Source organism: Phyllopteryx taeniolatus, chromosome 4 (genome assembly GCF_024500385.1).
Source record: "Phyllopteryx taeniolatus isolate TA_2022b chromosome 4, UOR_Ptae_1.2, whole genome shotgun sequence".
Lineage (NCBI taxonomy): Eukaryota > Metazoa > Chordata > Actinopteri > Syngnathiformes > Syngnathidae > Phyllopteryx > Phyllopteryx taeniolatus.
Genome location: NC_084505.1, coordinates 6,279,250 through 6,299,659, shown reverse-complemented (window position 1 = coordinate 6,299,659; position 20,410 = coordinate 6,279,250). Strand labels below are relative to the sequence as shown.

At 40.9% G+C, this 20,410-nt stretch overlaps 2 protein-coding genes across 31 annotated transcripts in view; both read left to right on the top strand.

The window, feature by feature from the left end:
* rims1b (regulating synaptic membrane exocytosis 1b) overlaps positions 1-5,592 on the top strand; it is a 146,735-nt gene extending 141,143 nt beyond the window's left edge. For all 28 annotated transcript variants that reach the window (XM_061772160.1, XM_061772163.1, XM_061772179.1 and 25 more), the window contains 3 exons: positions 1,090-1,191; positions 2,754-2,893; positions 3,017-5,592. In XM_061772160.1, coding sequence (XP_061628144.1) covers positions 1,090-1,191; positions 2,754-2,893; positions 3,017-3,235 — 461 coding nt within the window. In that variant the 3' untranslated portion in view covers positions 3,236-5,592. The remainder of the gene's footprint in view (positions 1-1,089; positions 1,192-2,753; positions 2,894-3,016) is intronic.
* Positions 5,593-6,740: 1,148 nt separating this feature from the next.
* Positions 6,741-20,410, top strand: part of LOC133477432 (potassium voltage-gated channel subfamily KQT member 5-like) — a 125,577-nt gene continuing 111,907 nt past the window's right edge. The window contains exon 1 of one of the 3 annotated variants that reach the window (XM_061772192.1): positions 6,741-8,009. In XM_061772192.1, the coding sequence (XP_061628176.1) occupies positions 7,303-8,009 (707 nt within the window). In that variant the 5' untranslated portion in view covers positions 6,741-7,302. The remainder of the gene's footprint in view (positions 8,010-20,410) is intronic. The other 2 variants (XM_061772191.1, XM_061772193.1) reach the window with 2 other exon arrangements.

Sequence of the window (20,410 nt, the reverse complement as noted above, 5' to 3'; positions counted from 1 at the left end):
GGACCCGTCCCCCCCGCCCAAAGGCGGAGGGAGAATACCCTCTTGTCCACCGGTGTGAACCACAATATACAGGTGTCGAGCCGGTGGGCAATAACTATACCTACACCTGCTCGGCACCTCTCACCGTAGGCAACTCCAAAATGGAAGAGAGTACAACCCCTCTCAAGAGGAATGATATCCGAGCCAAAGCTATATCTTGTCGGAACTTCTCAACCTCACAATCCAGCTCGGGCTGCTTCCCCGCCACAGAGGTGACATTCCACGTCCCTAGAGCCAGCTTCTGTAGCCGGGGATCGGATCGCCAAGGTCCCTGCCTTCGGCCACCGCCCAGCTCACACTGCGCCCGACCCCATATGGCCCCTCCCACAGGTGGTGAGCCCATGGGAAGTGGGACCCACGTTACCCTTTCCCCATGGGTGCAGGCCCAGTCACCATGCTCTCGCCTTCAAGCCCCACCTCCAGCCCAGGCTCCAGAGGGAGACTCCGGTGACCCGCGTCTGGGCAAGGGAAAACATCTTCCAGTGTTTTTAAACATCGTATGGGTCTTTGGAACCGTGCTTTGTCTTGTCTCTCACCAAGGACCTGTTTGCCATGGGTGTCCTCAAGGCGGGGAATCGCTCCATTAATATGCTAAATTACACGACAGCCTGCGGAGTACTTTTCCTGAGACAGTTACACAGGCAAAAATTAATCTGCACACTTACCTTTGATACTGACAGCCTGACATGGTTGCAATTCCTACCGATCCGTTTTTAACAAACTAGGCTTGCCTAAATGTAAGGGAAAATGCTAGCTGTGAAGTCACTTTCGGCCTGAAGGAGGGACCGTGTTACGTCACATTCTTCTGACTTTTGCACACGGAATTAATTACGTAAAAATGGCAGCTTACAATGCAGTGATTTTAAAAGTATTTTTAGAATAAATACTTGCATAACCTGTTGCGTAACCTGCCTCTGATAAAGAAGATATGGACATTTGTAGTATCACAGCAAGTTTTGACCTTCTGACTTTACTTCCACATTAAAGTAGGTCGTAGTTTTACATTAAACTGCAATACAAAACAGACTTGTTCCTTCCTTTGTTTTACAGGTGACATCCAGATAGGTATGATGGAGAAAAAGGGTCAGCTGGAGGTGGAAGTCATCAGAGCGCGAGGTCTTGTGCAAAAGCCAGGATCGAAATCTCTCCCAGGTAAATCTGCACCTAGATGGAGATAATATAACAGTTAATCACACTCTTCCTCCCAAGATATGCTTATCTTTTAAATTAAGAGATCAGGTTGGAGACATAAGACAAAGCGTGGTGCCTGACATTCCTTCTTTCTATTTGGGCCAAAAATATTTCTGTCTCGCAGGCCTTTGTTTTGGATTGGAGAGTTCAAATCCCACTCAGCATGCACAGATGTTAGACAGATCCATCCATCCATCCATTTTCCTCTGCATGGGTGGCGTTGCGACAGCAGCAGTTTAAGCAAGGAAGCTCAGACTTCCCTGGCCCCAGCCACTTCATCCAGCTCTTCTGTGGGGATCCCGAGGTCTTCCCAGTGCCCTCTCCAGCCTCTCCTGGGTCGTCCCTGGGGCCTTCTTTCGATGGGACGTGCCCGGAACACCTCATCAGGGAGGCGTCCGGAGGCAAAGAGATGTTCTTTGCATTTCTTCATAATAATCACTTTTTTTCTTTTAACTCTGAGTAACATTGTCTCAGTCGGAAAGGGCCCTCTCTGCGTTGAGGAAGAGATCCTGCCCCAAGTGGTGGAATTTAAGTATTTTGTGATCCTTTTCATGAGTAAGGGAAGAATGGAGCGGGAGATCGACAGGCGGATCGCTGAAGTGTCTGCAGTGATGCGGCCTCTGTATCGGTCTGTAGTGATGAAGAAGGAGCTAAGCCGAAGGCGAAGCACTCGATTTACCAGTCAATCTATGTTCATACCCTAACCTATGGTCACGAGCTGCGGGTCATGGATACAAGCGGCTGAGTTTCCTCCTCAGGGTGTCCGGGCTCTCCCTTAGAGTTAGGGTGAGAAACTCAGAGTCGAGCCCCTGGACGCCTCCCTTGTGAGGTGTTCTGAGCACGTCCCACTGGGAGACAGCTCTGGGGACGACCCAAGACACTGTGGAGAGTCTATGATTCCCGGTTGGTCTGGGAATGCCTCAGGATGCGCTGAGATGCTTGGAAGAGCTGGATGAAGGGGCTAGGTAGAGGGAAGGCTGGATTTCCCCTGCTTAAGCTGCTGCCCCCGCAGAAGAAAATAGATGGATGGATATTAACATTGTTTAATATTGTTCCTAAAAAGTGTTGGCTGCACGTTGGACTAGTGCTTAGCACATATGCTCAACAGTTCTGATGTTTGGCGTTTGGGCTTCCAATATCAGCTCAAGGCTCAAATCTCTTGTGTGGAGATTGTTTGCTCTCCCTGAGAACTCTGTGTATGACAGTTTTCTCCCACATTGCAAAAATGTTTAATTGAACTCTCTAAGTTGTGTGACTGTGACTTAATTGCTGTTACGAGACCCATTTATGCTCTGCGATAGGCTGGTAAATACAGCTGGTGTAACCCGCCTCTCACCCAAAGTCAGCTGGGATAGGCCAAGCAAGTATAGAAATTGGATGGAGGGATATCCTTTGGTCTCTTGGGAGGCGCTTTGTAAATTGAAGATTTTTTTTTCTTTTCTTTTTTGTGGGTAGAATTGCCTCAAACATATTACCAATTTACCTCCATTAACCCTTTTCCATTGTTTCATGTCTGCCCTCAGCACCTTATGTCAAAGTGTATCTGCTGAATAATGGAGCGTACGTTGCCAAAAAGAAAACAAAGATTGCACGGAAAACACTTGACCCACTGTACCAACAAGCACTGCTGTTCGAAGAAAGTCCACAGGGAAAAGTCTTACAGGTGAGTGAAAAACATACCATAGTATTTCATTCTCATGTTTATTTCTATATTCCCATGTTAAAATAAAGTTTTAGCTGGAGGAACTAGACCAGCTTATCAAATGATTTTCTTTGCCTGCTTCAGGTGATTGTATGGGGAGACTATGGCCGCATGGACCATAAAAGCTTCATGGGAGTTGCACAAATCCTCCTAGAGGAGCTGGACTTATCAAGCACAGTAATTGGTTGGTACAAGTTGTTCCCACCTTCTTCTTTGGTGGATCCGACTCTTGCTTCCCTCACACGGCGAGCTTCTCAGTCATCACTCGACAGCTCCTCTGGACCACCCGGGGTCCGATCCTAGTGGATGAACAGCTCAACACCGCTCTGCGAGTAATTAACTCATGACATGCACAGAGAGAGAAAACTAAATCAGAAATGTAGAGCAACAACAATCAGAAAACACATCACAACAAGAAAGCTTTGTTGAGATCTGACAATCAGTCCTGTTGTGGTTCATTTAGTCTGTTCTGGGGGGCACCACTTTTCAGTGTTCCATAACAATTTCGAGAAGTATCTCAGTTTTTCTTTGTGTACGCTGAAGATTGGGGGCTGTCTACAGACAACCAGCAGTAGCTTTCAAGTTGGGAGATGATGAAGTTGATAAAAGATGAATGCCATGTGACAAATGAAGCAGGGTGGCTTTTAGCTGAATTAAGATAAGCAATGAATTGTATATAAGCCTTGGAATGTATGAACTCGAGACAGAGGTAACCTCCCTCCACACCTGCAGGTAGTGTAATGGCATCCTATGTGTAAGGGCCTCCTCTAGAACCCCATCAGACTGCCAGCACCTCTGACCACGAGTGGGGTGCTTCCACATGGGTATTTAGTCTGGAAGCACAGGGCCTTCTTCTGGTGCCTACACCCTGAAGCCGCGTCACTGGCCCCTCTCTCTGTCAAAAGATCCTCTATTCAAAATGTTTACCATGGCTGCTCTAAAGCCAAACTGTCTTAGTGTGTTTGCTTTGTTGTCTTATTTATTTTTCCTCTGTTACTATTGCACAAAATGATTTTATAGTGTGTTAAATGCTCATGATGTGTTGTCAGTCTGGCGTGTGCATGGAGAGAGAGAAAAAAAAGCAAGCGATAAAAAAGGATATGAAACAATTTCTTGTCTGCAAGTCTTGTACAGGTATGGGAGACTGGTGATTAAGACACATCGTTGTTTTGTAATCATGAAATTGAATTAAGTTGTCCTTGTAGAGATGTGTATTAGGCCTCCCAGGAGGATGACCAATAAATAAACATTGGTGTCACTATTAATTAAATGTCACAGAAATGCATCGTCACTACAAAACCTGAAACAAGGAAATCTTTTATTTACCAAAGGAAAAGTTAGATATCGATCAAAATACCCTCACCCAAGCATGTTTAAATGTTTTTTTATGGAACCTTTATTTTATGTTCTTTTGAGAATTAATCACAAGCACAAGAGCTTGATTTTTTACAACTAAAAGTTTAACTTTTTAAATGAAAAGACACATAGTTTTGAAAAAGGAGAAAACTGACACAATCGCTGATCCGCTTCATTTTGGTGTAGTTATTAGAAAACAGAAAAGAGAAATTGCTCACGCTTTTTATGGTGCAACACTGTTCATGTGAAAGTAACCAATCAGACTGATGTGTCAGGACAACAACAATGCTCATTCTCCATTTGGCCTACGGACCCCTCTCACATTCTCAGAAGGGGGCCGGTATGACCTGTGCTGAGCTGCATGCAGATTTGTATTTTTTTTTAAGGAAGGAATCAGATACTTGAAAAAAGATACTGAACTCGAAAGTTTTTTTTTTTTTTTTTTTTTTTTCCCCCCCACTTATTGTAGGGCCGCTTGTATGTTGCATGCAGTTGTACAGTTTGCTTGTAATTGAAAATTAAAGAGAAGAAGAAAAAAAACAGAAACTAAAGCCATTCCCATTCCACAAATACATTGGAATCAAATTGCAGTCTATGCCATGTCCCTCGGTCAGGTGCTGAACGTCTCTCAAACAGAATCTGAAGATTACGTTGACGTTGTTCCTCATACCCTCCAACAAATGTACTGTACTGTCGTCCTGAGCAGACCTCACAACCCCTCCTGCTGTTATTCCACATCATTGTATACCTCCAAGGAGCTGGTGTATCAATAAACATGTACAGCGCAAATGCAAATCAGATCAGCATGTATGGAAATATAACTGCTGTTTCAACATAATGTTGTGAGATAGGATGTCATGCATTATGAAGTATAAAAGCAAATGCTGAGCGAGTGATACACTGTAAATATTCAACAGCCATTCACTCTGGGGCCAAGTCATTTAATGAGGATTTATTCATCCACGGTTGGGGACAATGCAATGGGACAACTCAAGGTAATAGACGGGTTTGCAAAGTCTGTAAAAGATGTCTCAATGATCATTTAAACTTTAAACCGCAATGTATGAATCCCGGTCAAGTCCTGTCCCATTTTGGATTTGTTTTTTCTTTGTCAGTATTAACAGGAAAACATTGATTGTTTACGTGTGTTCCACTGAAAGAAAATAATAATAAAAAAAAAAGTCAGGCATTGATTTCAACATTACTTGTTTGTATAACAGATGTGGCTCAAATGATGTGTATGTTTTATATTTCAAAAATATAATTTTTATGATTTACAAATAAAAAGAATGTGTGGAAGAAAATACTCATCTCTTCATTTCAATTAGTTATACTTGGTAACCAGTTTTTCAGTATGCTTTGTGCATTGTGCATTTGGGAGACACATTTGGACCTAAGCTTTAAATTCCTGGCTGTTGTCTTGAGATTTTTCAAGCTGAGATATTGTTCTCAGGCTTGCAAGATTTCCTCTTTTTCCTCCAACTGTAACAATGCTCACAATACCAAACAGTTCAATTTTTATTTCGTCAGACCACAGGACATGTCTCCAAAAAGTAAGTTCTTTGCAGTCCATATTTCAAATTGTTTTTGGAAATTGGGGACGTCGTGTCCTCCGGGCCAAAGAGGAAAAGAACCATCCGGACTGTTATGGATGCAAAGTTCAAAAGCCAGCATCTGTGATAGTATGGGGCTGTGTTAGTGCCAATAGCATGGGTAACTTAGGCATCTGTGAAGGCACCATTAATGCTGAAAGGTACATTCAGGTTTTGGAGAAACATATGCTGCCATCCAAGCAACGTCTTTTTCATGGACGCCCCTGCTTATTTCAGCAACACAATGCCAAACCACATTCTGCACGTTTGACAACAGCGTGGCTTCGTAGTAAAAGAGTGCGGGTACTAGACTGGCCTGCCTGCAGTCCAGACCTGTCTCCCATTGAAAATGTGTGGCGCATTATGAAGCGTAAAATACGACAACGGAGACCCCGGACTGTTGAATAGCTGAAGCTGTACATCAAGCAAGAATGGGAAAGAATTCCACCTACAAAGCTTCAACAATTAGTGTCCTCAGTTCCCAAACGTTGATTGAATGTTGTTAAAAGAAAAGGTGATGTAACACAGTGGTAAACATGACCCTTTCCCAGCTTTTTTGGAACGTGTTGCACCCATAAAATTCCAAGTGAATGATTATTTGCTAAAAACAATCAAATTTATCAGTTTGAACGTTAAATATCTTGTCTTTGTAATTAATTCAATTAAATCAAGGTTGAACATGATTTGCAAATCATTGTATTCTGTTTTTATTTATGGTTAACACAACGTGCCAACTTCATTGGAATAGGGGTTGTACATACAGTAATGGATGTATCCACCTTTTGTGACCTTTTGTTTTTTATTGGGCTGCTGTGAGATTTTTCAATTGTAAAATATGTGTGTTGGCTCCATAAAGGTCGGAAATCACCGCAATAAACCTATCAGAAGCTTCCAAAGAAATGACACATCAAATCCTGCCTGAATGGAAAGTAAAAAGGAAGCAAAACTCACTTCACGCAACGGCAAAAAAAAAACAAAAAAACACCACTTTCGTGGAAACTCAAAACAGCTTTGTCTCTTTTAACCCTCCAATTATATTTGGGATCCGTTTGATTCCATCGTCATCATGGTCAACGGCTTTACTAATTTAATGAGGACAAACAGGTACACTAAATTAATGTAAAGTAACATGATGATATTTTTTTGAGTCTGTCCTGTCCTGCGCGCATTTTTATTTTTATTTTTTTTTGCTGTGCATCTGTTCTTTTGGCTCAATTTGAACGTAAAACAAGCAGAGAAAAAGATCAAAAGGGGAAAAAAACACGTTAGGTTTGGAAACAAAAAGGGTGAACCAAAAACGTATTTTCTTAGTTTATCGATAAAAGAATGAAGTATTAATTTGGAGACATTTTCGCCGAAACGCAATTTAAACGGGATTCAAAGCTCGATCTAGTCCATCATGATCTATGATCGTTTCTTCAGATGTTCAGCGGGTTCTTCAGTGGTTATTATTATTATTATTTTTATTATTTTTTTCCAGGCGAGCGAGTGGAAAATTCATCAGGAACTATGATACCTGATAGGCTTTCATTGTTTGAAAAGAAAAAAGAAAAGAAAGGAAATGTTTTTTGTTTGTTTTCGGCTGCTGCGCGTTCTGACGCGCGGACGCGCGGCTTGCAGTCAACGGGCGCGCACACGCAAAAAGTGCAGCCCAAGTCCATAGTTCGGAGAGGTTGGAGCAGCTCGACGAGAGGAAAGAGAGGAGGGCGCTCAAAGTGTGACGGCTTCTCGCTCAGTCGGCTGTTTCACTCCCAGCTGCGTGTTGGGCACACGCTCTCGATTGCGCCCTCCGGTGATGCCATGCCACGGAAACACAGCGGAGACGAAGGCGCCACCGGGCTCTGGATGAGGACCTCGCCGGGCCACTGCGCCGTGCCAGATGTCGAATCGGGACGCAAGATGATGAACAGCGCGAGAGACGGCTTGCTGTCGGCCTCCAGCGCCGTCGGTGCCGGCGGTTCGGACAGCCTGCGAGAGAAGCGAGGAGCCCGGCTCAGCCTGCTCGGCAAGCCGCTCATCTACAGCGCGCAGAGCGGCCGCAGGAATGTGCGCTACCGGCGGCTGCAGAACTACCTGTACAATGTGCTGGAGCGACCGAGAGCCTGGGCCTTCGTCTACCACGCCTTTGTGTAAGTTCCGTTTCTTCTTCTTTTTTTTCTTTTTTTTTTTGCGCGCGCGCACCTGTTGATGCTGCTTGTCCTACGTGCACGGACACCAATCGTGCCCTCGTCATCACTCTGCTTTTTTTTTTTTTTTTTTAATGACATAAAAACAACTGTTCGAGTGTCTTTGTGTAATCGTGGACTGAGTGAGTGTCGGTTGGAGTGCGGTGACTGTTAAGGAAGGAAGTTGACACACGTGGCCCGGCTGCAGCTGCAGCAGCAGCAGTGCGCGCGCCAGAGAGACTGCATGAGGTCTGGCTCGGGTGTGACTGTGGCTGTATATCCATCTTCAATGGCGTCTGCTCGGGCCATCTCATTTTTAGGGTCAAACTGAGAGCAATTGTATCGCCGGGATTACTTCAAACACAGAACACAAGAGCAATAATAGTGAATCACGCACATGTAGGTTTCTATCATGGACAAATCCTATAAACGTGTGATTTGCGACGCCAAAATTGAGGAACATTTTCGTCTTTGTCAGAACCACAGCAAATCTCAACTGAATTGAGAAATGTATTTTTTTTTTTTTTAATGAGGTGGTAAAGGGATTTCCCAACAATGTAATCTGAAAGTACAAGTATTACCTTGCGCGTAAAAATGAGAAAAAGCGATTTTGGTGGACCTCTGGTTCCCGAAATCTGGCACAAAAAATTTTTTTTAATAAATTACAAAAATGGAAAATAGCAGCTGTTTTTTTTTCTGGATCTACCTACCTACCTACCTACCTACCCTAACTACTTTGAAACTGCAGTTTTTACAATTACAAGTTACCATGTTGAAAAAGTAACTATTCCAATTACCTTTACAAAGTAATGTAAGTAATTATATTTGATTACATTTTGATTACTTTTCTTTATTGTGAATGAATGCATCAACAGGACCCTTGGTTGTTTCCTTTAAAAGACAAGTAAATAAAGCAGGACAAAACATGGACATCAGCAACATGGAGGAATGTGAACCGAAAAGCATTTATGATTATGATGCAACAGATTCCGAGAATAGATATTGCACATCTATAGCCTTATTTAAAAGAATTGCATGATGTTGTTGGCTCCAAGAATGATTCGTGGCGAATGTGTTGTGCCTTAATTCTCTGTGTAATCTGGAAAGAAAAAAAAAATTCATTTTTGTTACAAAGTTCACAACCTTAGCAAATCTACGGGAACACGTTAAGATACCATACAAGTCGCGCCAGCGTAAGCTTGTTCTTAAGAATACGACTTGATGTAAGTTAAGAAAACTATTTTAAAACTAGGGAAACTATTTTGTGTGCAGTTTTTTTTTTTTTTTTTTTTTTTTGCTGTGCCAAGTTATCAAAACAGGTATTTTATACAATTCGCAGTTCAAATTCCTTTTTATTTTTGTACTTAAATACATTTCCGAGTCTGTACTTTTTAACGTTTACTGAAGTAGGCTACAGGAGTTGAATTAGTAGTATCTGCACTTCTAATTAGTAGTATCTGTACTTCTACTTAAGTACAGTGTGTGAATATTTTACCACCTCTGTAGAAATGTTGCGTGGCTGGGTTCAACAGTATTATAAGAGCCAATACTGGAAAATACTCTGTTTGCATGACAAAATGGAATGATTTTTAATTGGATCAATTTTTTCAATTCCCCATTCAAGAGAAAACAAAAGCCGTTTCTTTTTGAAAAGGGAACATTCTCCCCCCCCTCCCCCCCCCCCCCCCCTTAATTCAAAGCAGGGATCTCTTAATGGTGTTGTAGTGGTATACTTGCCTGACCTTGATGAAGGCCGCTCGGGTTCACTTCCCCCAGGGACAGTGTGAATATGAATGGTTGTCTGTCTCTATATGTGCCCTGAGACCAGTCCAGAGTGTAGTCCTCCCTTTTGGCCAAAGTCTGCTGGCTTCCGACTTCAGCTCACCCCTCAACAGGATCAGTGGGATAGAAAACAGATGGCTGGAATTCAAAACAGTTCCCAGGTTGCTTAATAACATATCTATGACATGCTTAATTACCTCCTTCTTTGTCCATTCCGTGTCTCGTAAGCTTGGTCTTCGTCAGTCATACCCCACTTGGTTTGAAGTGGTATGTAGCCCTTGATCTTAGCCTACCCCTTCGCCTTATGGAGAACTGGGACACCCCTTCGTTCTCCATGACTTGAGTTGAATGACTTCTTTCATCCCTGTTGAGCTTGACCTGGAGAAAACAGTGTCTCCTGCGTTGAATGTTGAAAGTAGAATTTGACTTTACATGCTGACATGACCATTGTTGCAGTTGAACATAAAATATGTTGTAGCAGTACACTTTGTTTGAGGTGGAACATAAAACCCTGATCTGCCTTTGTGATCATTCCGTTTCATGGTCATCAGTACAAGGAACATTCGATTTTGTGAACAAATAAATAGAAAATGGTATGGTATGAAAAAAAAACCAAGAAGTACCTTTTAAAATTATGCAACACCTTTACACCATGCTGCAAGGGCTCCAATAATGGACAAGGGTGGGTCCTTTGAGCCATTTTTGTTTTTTTCTTTACTCAATGAGAATGAGTCTGTTTATTGTTGCTTTACTAGAATGCTGTGGCTACACAGTTCCAAATTCCCCAAATTTGTCTGATGACACCCACATACATGATTTCACTCCATAATGATTTTGGTATTTTTAGCGCACTGGGATTGTCTAGATTGGGCTGCATGTTCCGCCAACACTGTGTTGCAAAATGAGCAATGAAAACATAATTTATGACATACATATTTCAGCTACAGTCCATGGCCCTAATTCACTTTCATGTCCATTTTTTAACTGCCGTTTTGTTCTTGGCAGTGATTATTGTAGATATGAATTCCATTTTTTGTAAGTCCATTTAAAAATGCATACATTAAACAAACACTTAAATGGGTACACAGCCACTTTTAAAAAGATCTTGCTTCGGTTATGGGCTCTTGTTTTGTGACTGGTGCACAACCGGTGTGGTAATGGTAATTTCGTAAACAAGCTCAGGCCAGCGGATCCAAAAGTTGGTGGGCTGCCAAAACCCAGCCCTAAGTGTCCCAAAAAGTTCTTGTGGGTGTGTTTACAGCCGACTTCATACGCTGCTAATCAAAGTGGCCCCTCTCATTCCCTTTAAATTCAGCGCAATGACAGTCTAGACGGAGACATCACTGTGTGGAAGAGGACGTTGCGCAATTGCAGCGATCCGTGCGTGCATGGAGCATTGTCACTGTTGCTGGCTGGTGTGGCAACCTACAATGTGAGCAGGTACCCTTATTAAATACAGAATGAGCTTGTGATAACCGCTGGCGCCTTAAATATGTCCACGGATCTGTATCTGTCTGCCTATGCCCCAAGAAAATACACCAAAATCGTGTTAGACCAGCTGGGCCGGCAGTTAGACAAGGTCTGAGAAGGCATAAGTTTAGACTGACGTTCTGCCACCAAACTGTACATGCGCCCAGCGGAGTGCACACCCTCGCTGCACCAGAGGGCACCGCTCGGCTCAGACCAGTCTGCCAAACTGGCAAACCCGTGCAGGAAACCAGAAACCACCAGCATTTCCGCCACGCCGCAGATGCGCCGGCTATGAAGATAGAGCCCGAAGTCTTCCAAAACGTGCTCATACACTCAAGAGTAAAGTTGCCAATGACGTTGAAGACGTCACAAGGTAAGATCATTTTTATGGAGAGAACTTTATCCTTCCGCCTTCCTCTCCACCCCTTAAAATAGACTGCTTACTACATTGACTCTGATTATATAAATATTATGTTACCAGTAGAAAGAGGTTTTCCATGATCTTCTCCACCATAATTGTTACAGGGATGTAACTTCCCAATTAACTCACATCATAAAGTCACCTCCTCTTATTACTGCCATATTTTGTATGTATGGTTACAGTGTTTGCCTTAGAGAAGAGTGGGGCCTTGTCATGAAAAGAAAAGTCCTGTTACTGCTAAGTCTTCAACCTTACTGTCGTCTTTATGTGACTGAAATATTTCCTATGTACCGTAGCTACAGTAATACAAGAATACACTTAGAAGGGTCCTGAAAGTAGCATGTGGGCATTTTAGCACTTTCTAGATGATTTGCGAAGCATGCGTGTAGCATGTGGAATGGGGAAGGGTCACGTTACCCCCAACAAAACATGAAATTATGACTGCGGTAGCTTTTATAAAAGCTTAACAAAGAGATTCAAAAATGCAGCCATTGTAGATTCAAACCACCTGATGATTTCTCATCACAGAAAATTGCCTTTTTAATTGCTTGTCTACAAATAGGTAGGTTTCTTGAATGCCTACTCACCTAACAAGTGGGAAATTATATATGACTTGGCAGCAGACATAGACCAATTATCAACCCTTTTTAAAAAAAAAAAAAAATAATCTGACGGCTGAAAAGAGATCAATTTAAAACCGGGTAAACTTCAGCAAACTTACTTATTTATTTATTCATCTATTTATTTAAAATGTCAGTTAACTTTATAAGAGATGCTGCTGACCCTGGCAACTCCCAGCATTTTTTGTTTTAGTTTGAACTTAAAGAGTGGAAGTTTAACATTGCAATTGCAGTATGTTGAAAATTTGGAAAACTTTATTAGTTGTAAAAATATATATCAACATTATGTATTTGTTAAAGTTTTTATTTAACTTTATAAGACACCACTGCTGACCCTTTCAAGCGATGGCTGGAGTCTGGCCACCGGACTACACGGACGCATGTAAAATCTGGAAGATCAGCATGCGCCACTAATTGCTAAGTGTAACCTTGGCATCTTGGTGAAGTACTGCTTGCAGCAATGAAAATAAAAAAATATGCTTTTACTCCATTTTTATGGGGACCCACTTTTCTCTTCACTCTCTTGGCTTGAGAACAAGTATCCGCTCACCTCTTCGCAACACCCTTGTCCTCTTTGAGCGGAGCAGGATGAGCAGTAGCTCATTTCAATGAGATAGGGCAGCCCTTCTCAAAAACAGGTTAATTTCAGTGAGACAAGAAAAATATTGTGAAATGTTACTTTTCTCATCTAAAAAGTTGGTGTTTTGTTACAAATAATGCTATCTTCTAAGTTGTGTATCGATCCAGACGTAAATACCTGGAAATAAAAGCTGAAATATTGCTCTCTTGTCTCAGGTTTTTTGATGTCAAACCCAAATGTTTTTACTCTGCCACAAAAATAAAGGAATTTGCCTCACTGCTCCTATATTTTTTGAGTGGAGCGTACATACTGTATAGTACTATGGAGTGGACTGGATATAACTAGTCTGTTTGACAATTGTTTCTATAAAATTGACATGACAGTTCATCATTTTCGTACATTTAAGAAGTAATAAAAAACAAATGAATTGGATCTCATTCACCAACCGTGCATACGCAGAGATTTGTGCTTTAAATGGTGTGTATACACGTTTCCACTTTTAAATGATATTTCTTGCACTGTACGCTGTTTTAATGGTATTTTTATTTTTTTCCTCTTTGTTTTAAATGTGTCTAAGCTGTTTTTCCCCCTTTGTTTTTAAATGCTTTTAATCATGTAGAGCACATTGAGTTACCTTGTATATGAAATGCGCTATATAAATAAATTTGATTTGCTTTGCTTTGCTTTAACATTAAATTCTGTATACAGTGTGAGTCGGGGTGGATATTTGACTTTGTCAGAAACTTATAAAGCGCAACATCACTTATTTGTTCCTTTTTCCTGCACAGGTATTTACCTCAGACATGAATATATCAATTCCTTATGTGTGACAGCTGCAGAACTAAGCCTCTCTTTGTCCTGAGTTGAGTTGTGACTTGGGACCCAGCCTGCCACCAATCCCACTCATACAGCCACACTTATACATATGCACAGTAGTACCATTCATCACACCTCTGGATTAACAAATTTATCCTTGCAAGTATGTTCAGGGGCAGTAAAGTGTGTGTGTGTGTGTGTGTGGGAGGGGGGTGGGGACCAAATACAGTGTTCCTTCACTTTACAGGGCTGGTAGGCTGAACAATTGGGATGCATGGTGGGGTAATATAAACTTGTTGCTCTCAAATTTCTATTGAATTTCATTTACTATACTAGTTTTCATTCCAAAACATAAATTCAATGTTTATTTATATAGTTATTCTTATTGTATGTATTGCGGGATTAATATTGACCCATGCTGTGGAAACTGAGCCATTTGTGGTCCATAACGTTATTGAAATGTTGGTAGAAAAACCCCTCAGCAGAGCTATGGCGTGAACCATTAGGTAGGAGGTTGCAGGAAACAAGCAGACTTCAGAGCAGTCAAACTCCAGGTTTTTCCGTTCTTTCGTGTTGTTTTCTCTTTTAACATTGGTTAACTTCTTTTGAATGTTAAAGGACCCATATTTTACCAAAGCAACTTTTTCTAGTATTTAGGATGCTATATTGGCTTTATGGTTCCTGAGTGAACATGTGAAATATGAATTAAAATCCGAATCAGAATCAGAATCATCTTTATTTGCCAAGTATGTCCAAAAAACACACAAGGAATTTGTCTCCAGTAGTTGGAGCCGCTCTAGTACGACAACAGACAGTCAATTGACAGAGAACACTTTTGAGACATAAACACATTGACAAAACGGCCAAACTGAGCAATCGGGGGAGAAGAGCCTTGGTGAGAGAGGTAAAGAAGAACCCAAAGATCACTGTGGCTGAGCTCCAGAGATCTAGACGGGAGATGGGAGAACGTTCTAGAAAGTCAACCATCACTGCAGCCCACCACCAGTCGGGGCTCTATGGCAGAGTGGCCCAACCGAAGCCTCTCCTCAGTTGCAAGACACATGAAAGCCTGCATGGAGTTTGCTAAAAAACACCTGAAGGACTCCAATATGGTGAGAAATAAGATTCTCTGGTCTGATGAGACCAAAATAAAACTTTTTGGCCTTAATTCTAAGGGAGAAAACCAGTGTGGAGAAAACCAGGCACTGCTCATCACCTGTTCAATACAGTCCCAACAGTGACGCATGGTGGTGGCAGCATCATGTTGTGGGGGTGTTTTTCAGCTGCAGGGACAGGATGACTGGTTGCAATCGAAGGAAAGATGAATGCGGCCAAGTACATGGATATCCTGGACGAAAACCTTCTTAGGAGTGCTTAGGACCTCAGACTGGGCCGAAGGTTCACCTTCCAACAAGACAATGACAGCTAAAATAACGAAGGAGTGGCTTCAGAACAACTCTGTGACTGTTCTTGAATGGCCCACCCAGAGCCCTGACTTAAACCCAATTGGTAATCTCTGGAAAGATCCGAAAATGGCTGTCCACCAACATTCAGCATCCAACCTGACAGAACTGGAGAGGATCTGCGCGGAGAAATGGCAGAGGATCCCCAAATCCAGTTGTGAAAAACTTGTTGCATCATTCCCAAAAAGACTCATGGTTGTATTAGATCAAAAGGCTGCTTCTACTCAATAGTTAGCAAAGGGTCTGAATACGTATGGCAGTGTGATATTTCAGTTTTTCTTTTTTAATAAATCTGCAAAAATTTCAACCATTAATTTTCCTCTGTCAATATGGGGTGCTTTGTGTACATTAATGAGGAACAAAATGAACTTAAATGATTTTAGAAAATGGCTGCAATATAACAAAGAATGAAAAATTTAATGGGGTCTGAATACTTTCCGTAACCATTGTATATATCTATCCATCCATCCATTTTCATAGCCGCTTATCCTAACTAGGGTCACGGGAGTGCTGGAGCCTATTCCAGCTATCATCGGGCAGGAGGCGGGGTATACCCTGAACTGGTTGCCAGCCAATCGCAGGGCACAAACAAACAAAGAACCATTTGCACTCACATTCACACCTACGGGCAATTTTAGAGTCTTCAATTAGCCTACCACGCATGTTTTTGGGATGTGGGAGGAAACCGCAGTGCCCTGAGAAAACCCACGCATGCACGTGGAGAACATGCAAACTCCACACAGGCGGGGCCGGGGATTGAACCCCGGACCTCAAAACTGTGAGGCAGTTTAACCAGTGGCTCACCGTGCCATATATATAATATCCATCCATCCATTTTCTGAGCCGCTTCTCCTCACTCGGGTCGCGGGCATGCTGGAGCCTATCCCAGCTGTCATCGGGCAGGAGGCGGGGTACACCCTGAACTGGTTGCCAGCCAATCGCAGGGCACATACAAACAAACAACCATTCGCACTCACAGTCATGCCTACGGGCAATTTAGAGTCTCCAATGAATGCATGTTTTTGGGATGTGGGAGGAAACCGGAGTGCCCGGAGAAAACCCACGCAGGCACGGGGAGAACATGCAAACTCCACACAGGCGGGGACGGGGATTGAACCCCGCACCTCAGAACTGTGAGGCTGACGCTCTAACCAGTCGGCCACCGTGCCGCCTATATATAATATATTATATGTAATATATATACTATATATTATATATATATATATATACTATATATTATATATATATATATATACTATATATTTTATATATATATATATATATATATATATATATATATATATATATATATATATAGTATATATATATAGATATATTATATATATATCTATATATATATATTATATATATATAGATATATATAGGCCACAAGGGTTATAGCAAAATGTTGCAGCTTATGGTCAGAACTTAACGATGATAGATAGATAGATAGATAGATAGATAGATAGATAGATAGATAGATAGATAGATAGATAGATAGATAGATAGATTGATTCGACTAAAACGGATCCCCCCTGCACGGAACACTATAACATTTTAAAAATTTTTCATCTTTATGACTTGACCCAGGACACATAAACATAACTCACTTGTTGATATATTTCAAACCAGTGACATGACCACCACCACACCCATTACTCTTCTTCTTCTACTCTTCTCTTGCCTTGTGAGAGCAGCGTCCCCCATTGTCCCACCTAAAGTAAGAAGTATGCTGCAGGCATATTTTTAGCATACAATGCTTAATAATTGTCTGCGACTTGCTCTAAAACCGTGATATGTTGTACATGAGCAGAATATCGATCATTAACACGTTCAACATGCACATACCATGTCTAATTGCGTTTTATTTAGTGACAGTAATCCCTCGTTTATTGTTAGGTTCTGGAATACCCCCGCAAAAGGTAAAATCCGTGAAGTAGCAACCAGATTTTTTTTTTCAAATTATTTATACATATTATGAAGCTTTATGATCATCCCCAGGCTCTTATTAATCTTTCCCATACTCCTATTAACCTTTCCTATCCTCTTATAAACAAACACTTTCTATACTTTTAAGCAGCTTTTAAACTCTTAATCATACAGTTATGCACAGTAGTACTGTGTAGGCATTTATTTTACCACAAAAAATATCAAAAAATTGTGTGGCAAATTATGTGCGATATGAATATTAAAAAAAATAAAATCTGCAATGCACTGTATCCACAATAGTTGAACCACAATATAGCGAGGGAACCCTGTATTTCCAATTCTTCTATTTGGCTAATTCCAATCAAGAGCATGTGTGTTCTATGTTTATGCAATCACTGAAAACAACCTGACAGACACCACAGCTGATGGTGATCGCCTGCTTGAAGCGTCACATTACTATTCTATATTTACTCAGAGAGAGTTCCCTCACCCTGTTTCTGAGATGATCTTTTGTTTAAAGGAGAAACAAGACCTTAATGGCATAAAGTGCATTTACGCAAGCATTGTGGGTATTGTACTTCAAGGCGAACAACATTAATCTAAACAGCACCTGTCTTCTTCATGGCAAAACCTCTCAGATGCCTCCCAGCTTGGATGGTTGAATTTGATTTGTCACTTTTAGAAAAGTCTTTTATATTTTAAAATTTGAGTAAGTCCTTTCCTCAAGTCCCTTGTCCCAGTTAGAATCTCTATGGCTAATTTGACACAAATTGAGACCCTTTCCAAAAATTAGAATATCATGGAAAAGTTCATTTATTTCAATAATTCCATAATTCCAAAATTCAAAAAGTTAAACTTTCATAGATTATAGATTCAAGGCCCACAATTTAAACAATGTCAATTATTTATTTGTCTATTTTTACATAATTTGGGCTTCCAGCTCATAAAACCAACAAAATCAGGAATTCAAAAAATTTGAGTACTGTGAAGAAATCAGCCCACATTCTGCAGGCCATAAATGTTTTAAACGGCGTGCCACACACTAATCATCTGCTAAACTCAAAGCACTTGCACAGGTTTCCCCAGGTGTTATTAAATTGCTTCAGTTTGGTTTAATTGTCTCAGTTGGGTTCTTATGGGGAAGACTGCAGACTTGAAAGAGAAAGAGTGGAATGAGAAAAACCACCACATTCAGACGGTTCTGGGAGATGGGCTACAACTGTCGTGTTCCTCGGGTCAAGCTACTTCTGAGCCTGAGCCAACATAGGAAGCGTCTCAACTGGGCCAAGGAGAAGAAGGATTGGACTGTTGGCCAGTGGTCCAAGGTCCTCTTTTCCGATGAAAGTAAAGTGTGCCTTTCATTCGGGAATCAAGGTCCAAGGGTTTAGAGGAAGACTGGTGAAGAACAGAACCCAAGCTGCTTGAGGTCCAGTGTGAAATATCCACAGTCAGTCATGATTTGGGGTACAATGTCCTGTGCAGGTGTTGGTAAACTCTGCTTTCCTAAATCCAAGGTCACCGCAACCGTCGACCAGAATGTTTTAGAGGACTTCATGATTCTTTCTGCTGAGGATCTGTATATGGAGATACTGCCCATACCGCCAGAAGCACCAAAACCTGGCTTGATGCCCATGCCATCACAGAGCTTGACTTGCCACCCAACTCGCCCGATCTAAACCCCATTGAGAATCTAAGGGGTATTATCAAGAGGAGAATGAGGAGCACCAGACCCAAAAACAAAGAAGAACTGACAGCAAGCATCAAGGAAATCTGGGCTTCCATAACTCACAGGCTGATTGCCTCAATGCCACGGCGCATCGAGGCAGTGATTAAAGCAAAGGGTTTCCCAACCAAGATTACCATACGGTTTTGAAAGTACCATATTTCGATTGATTTAATGGGACCCTAATTTCTTTCTTTTTTTTTCTACAAAAACTGAGAAGTAAATGGTGATTTCTTCACAGTATTCAAATTTTTGGAATTCCTGATTTCGTGGGTTTTATGAGCTGGAAACCCAAATTATATACTGGAATGGAATTATGGAAATAAATAAACCTTTCCATGATATTCTAATTTTGTGGAAAGGGTCTGTAAATGCTGTCATATCCAGTGATCTGTCCAGAGATTGTTAGATTTGTTTTAATTATTCGGATTTTTTTTCAAACATGAAAAAGTAACAGAAAAACAACAAAACAAATTTTTTTTAAACAAAATAAAAATAAAGTTAAATTTCACATCTTCAAAAAGGAGTAGGAAAAGGAGTAGGAAGAAGTAAAACTATTTCTGCCCTTATCTCAACTTCCTTATAATCCTATAGAACACAAATATAGTACTATAATAATATGATAATATAATAACAATGATAAGTCAGAAACATTAATATGTAAACACATCCTTATTCGTATATACACTAATACATTCATACAAATGATTATATCAGTAACAGCAGTATCTTCGATTTTAATAAAAAGAAATGCTCAATCATTTCAACTTTTTCAACCATGGCCACATGTGTTTGTTGACGTTTTTGTTTACATGTACAGGTATTTTGGCTTCAGAGGTTCAAATAAACGGAGGTTCATGCTCTCAAGTGTGAACAATGTGGACGAAACATTCCATTTACAGGGACTTAGTTGTATCAATGTCTACTATTCATTCTACAGTAAGCGAAGTTTATAACATTTGATTAATAAACTGTTAACAACTTGGCATGAAAGCCTAACCTGAACAAGAGAAACATTTGCTGATAAGATCACTGAGTTTGGAATGCAGATTATTGATGGCTTGATACATTTTACATGCATTTTGATGAATATTGAGATCAGGAAGTCTTAGTGTTCCTTGGCGACGAAAGAGTGGACGAGTCGGAGCATTGAAATCAGACGAGGGAAGAGCACATATCCATTTTTTCAGATACAGAATTTTTCTTTTTTTTTTATTGTGGTTCTGCATTTTATGATCCTAAAATTTGCCGTATGTCTTCATTTTTACAGTACACACCCTCGCTTTCTTGAAATATTTTCTGTAAATTGTTTGGTAATAAATTGTTCCTAATTTTATAAAGACATTGTGTTGTTTGACATTCCACAATATCATTAATATTTATTATTTTAGAATTTACAAATAGTTGTTTCGTGTGTTCAAGACAACCTACCTTATGGACTATTCTAATGTTGTTTTTTTGCAGTACGAACAGTAAATGAAGTAAACTCTTCTACTGTATGTATTGCCCCAAACCTCTGTGCAGTAATTTAGGTAAGGGAACACTCTTTAACGACAGTGAT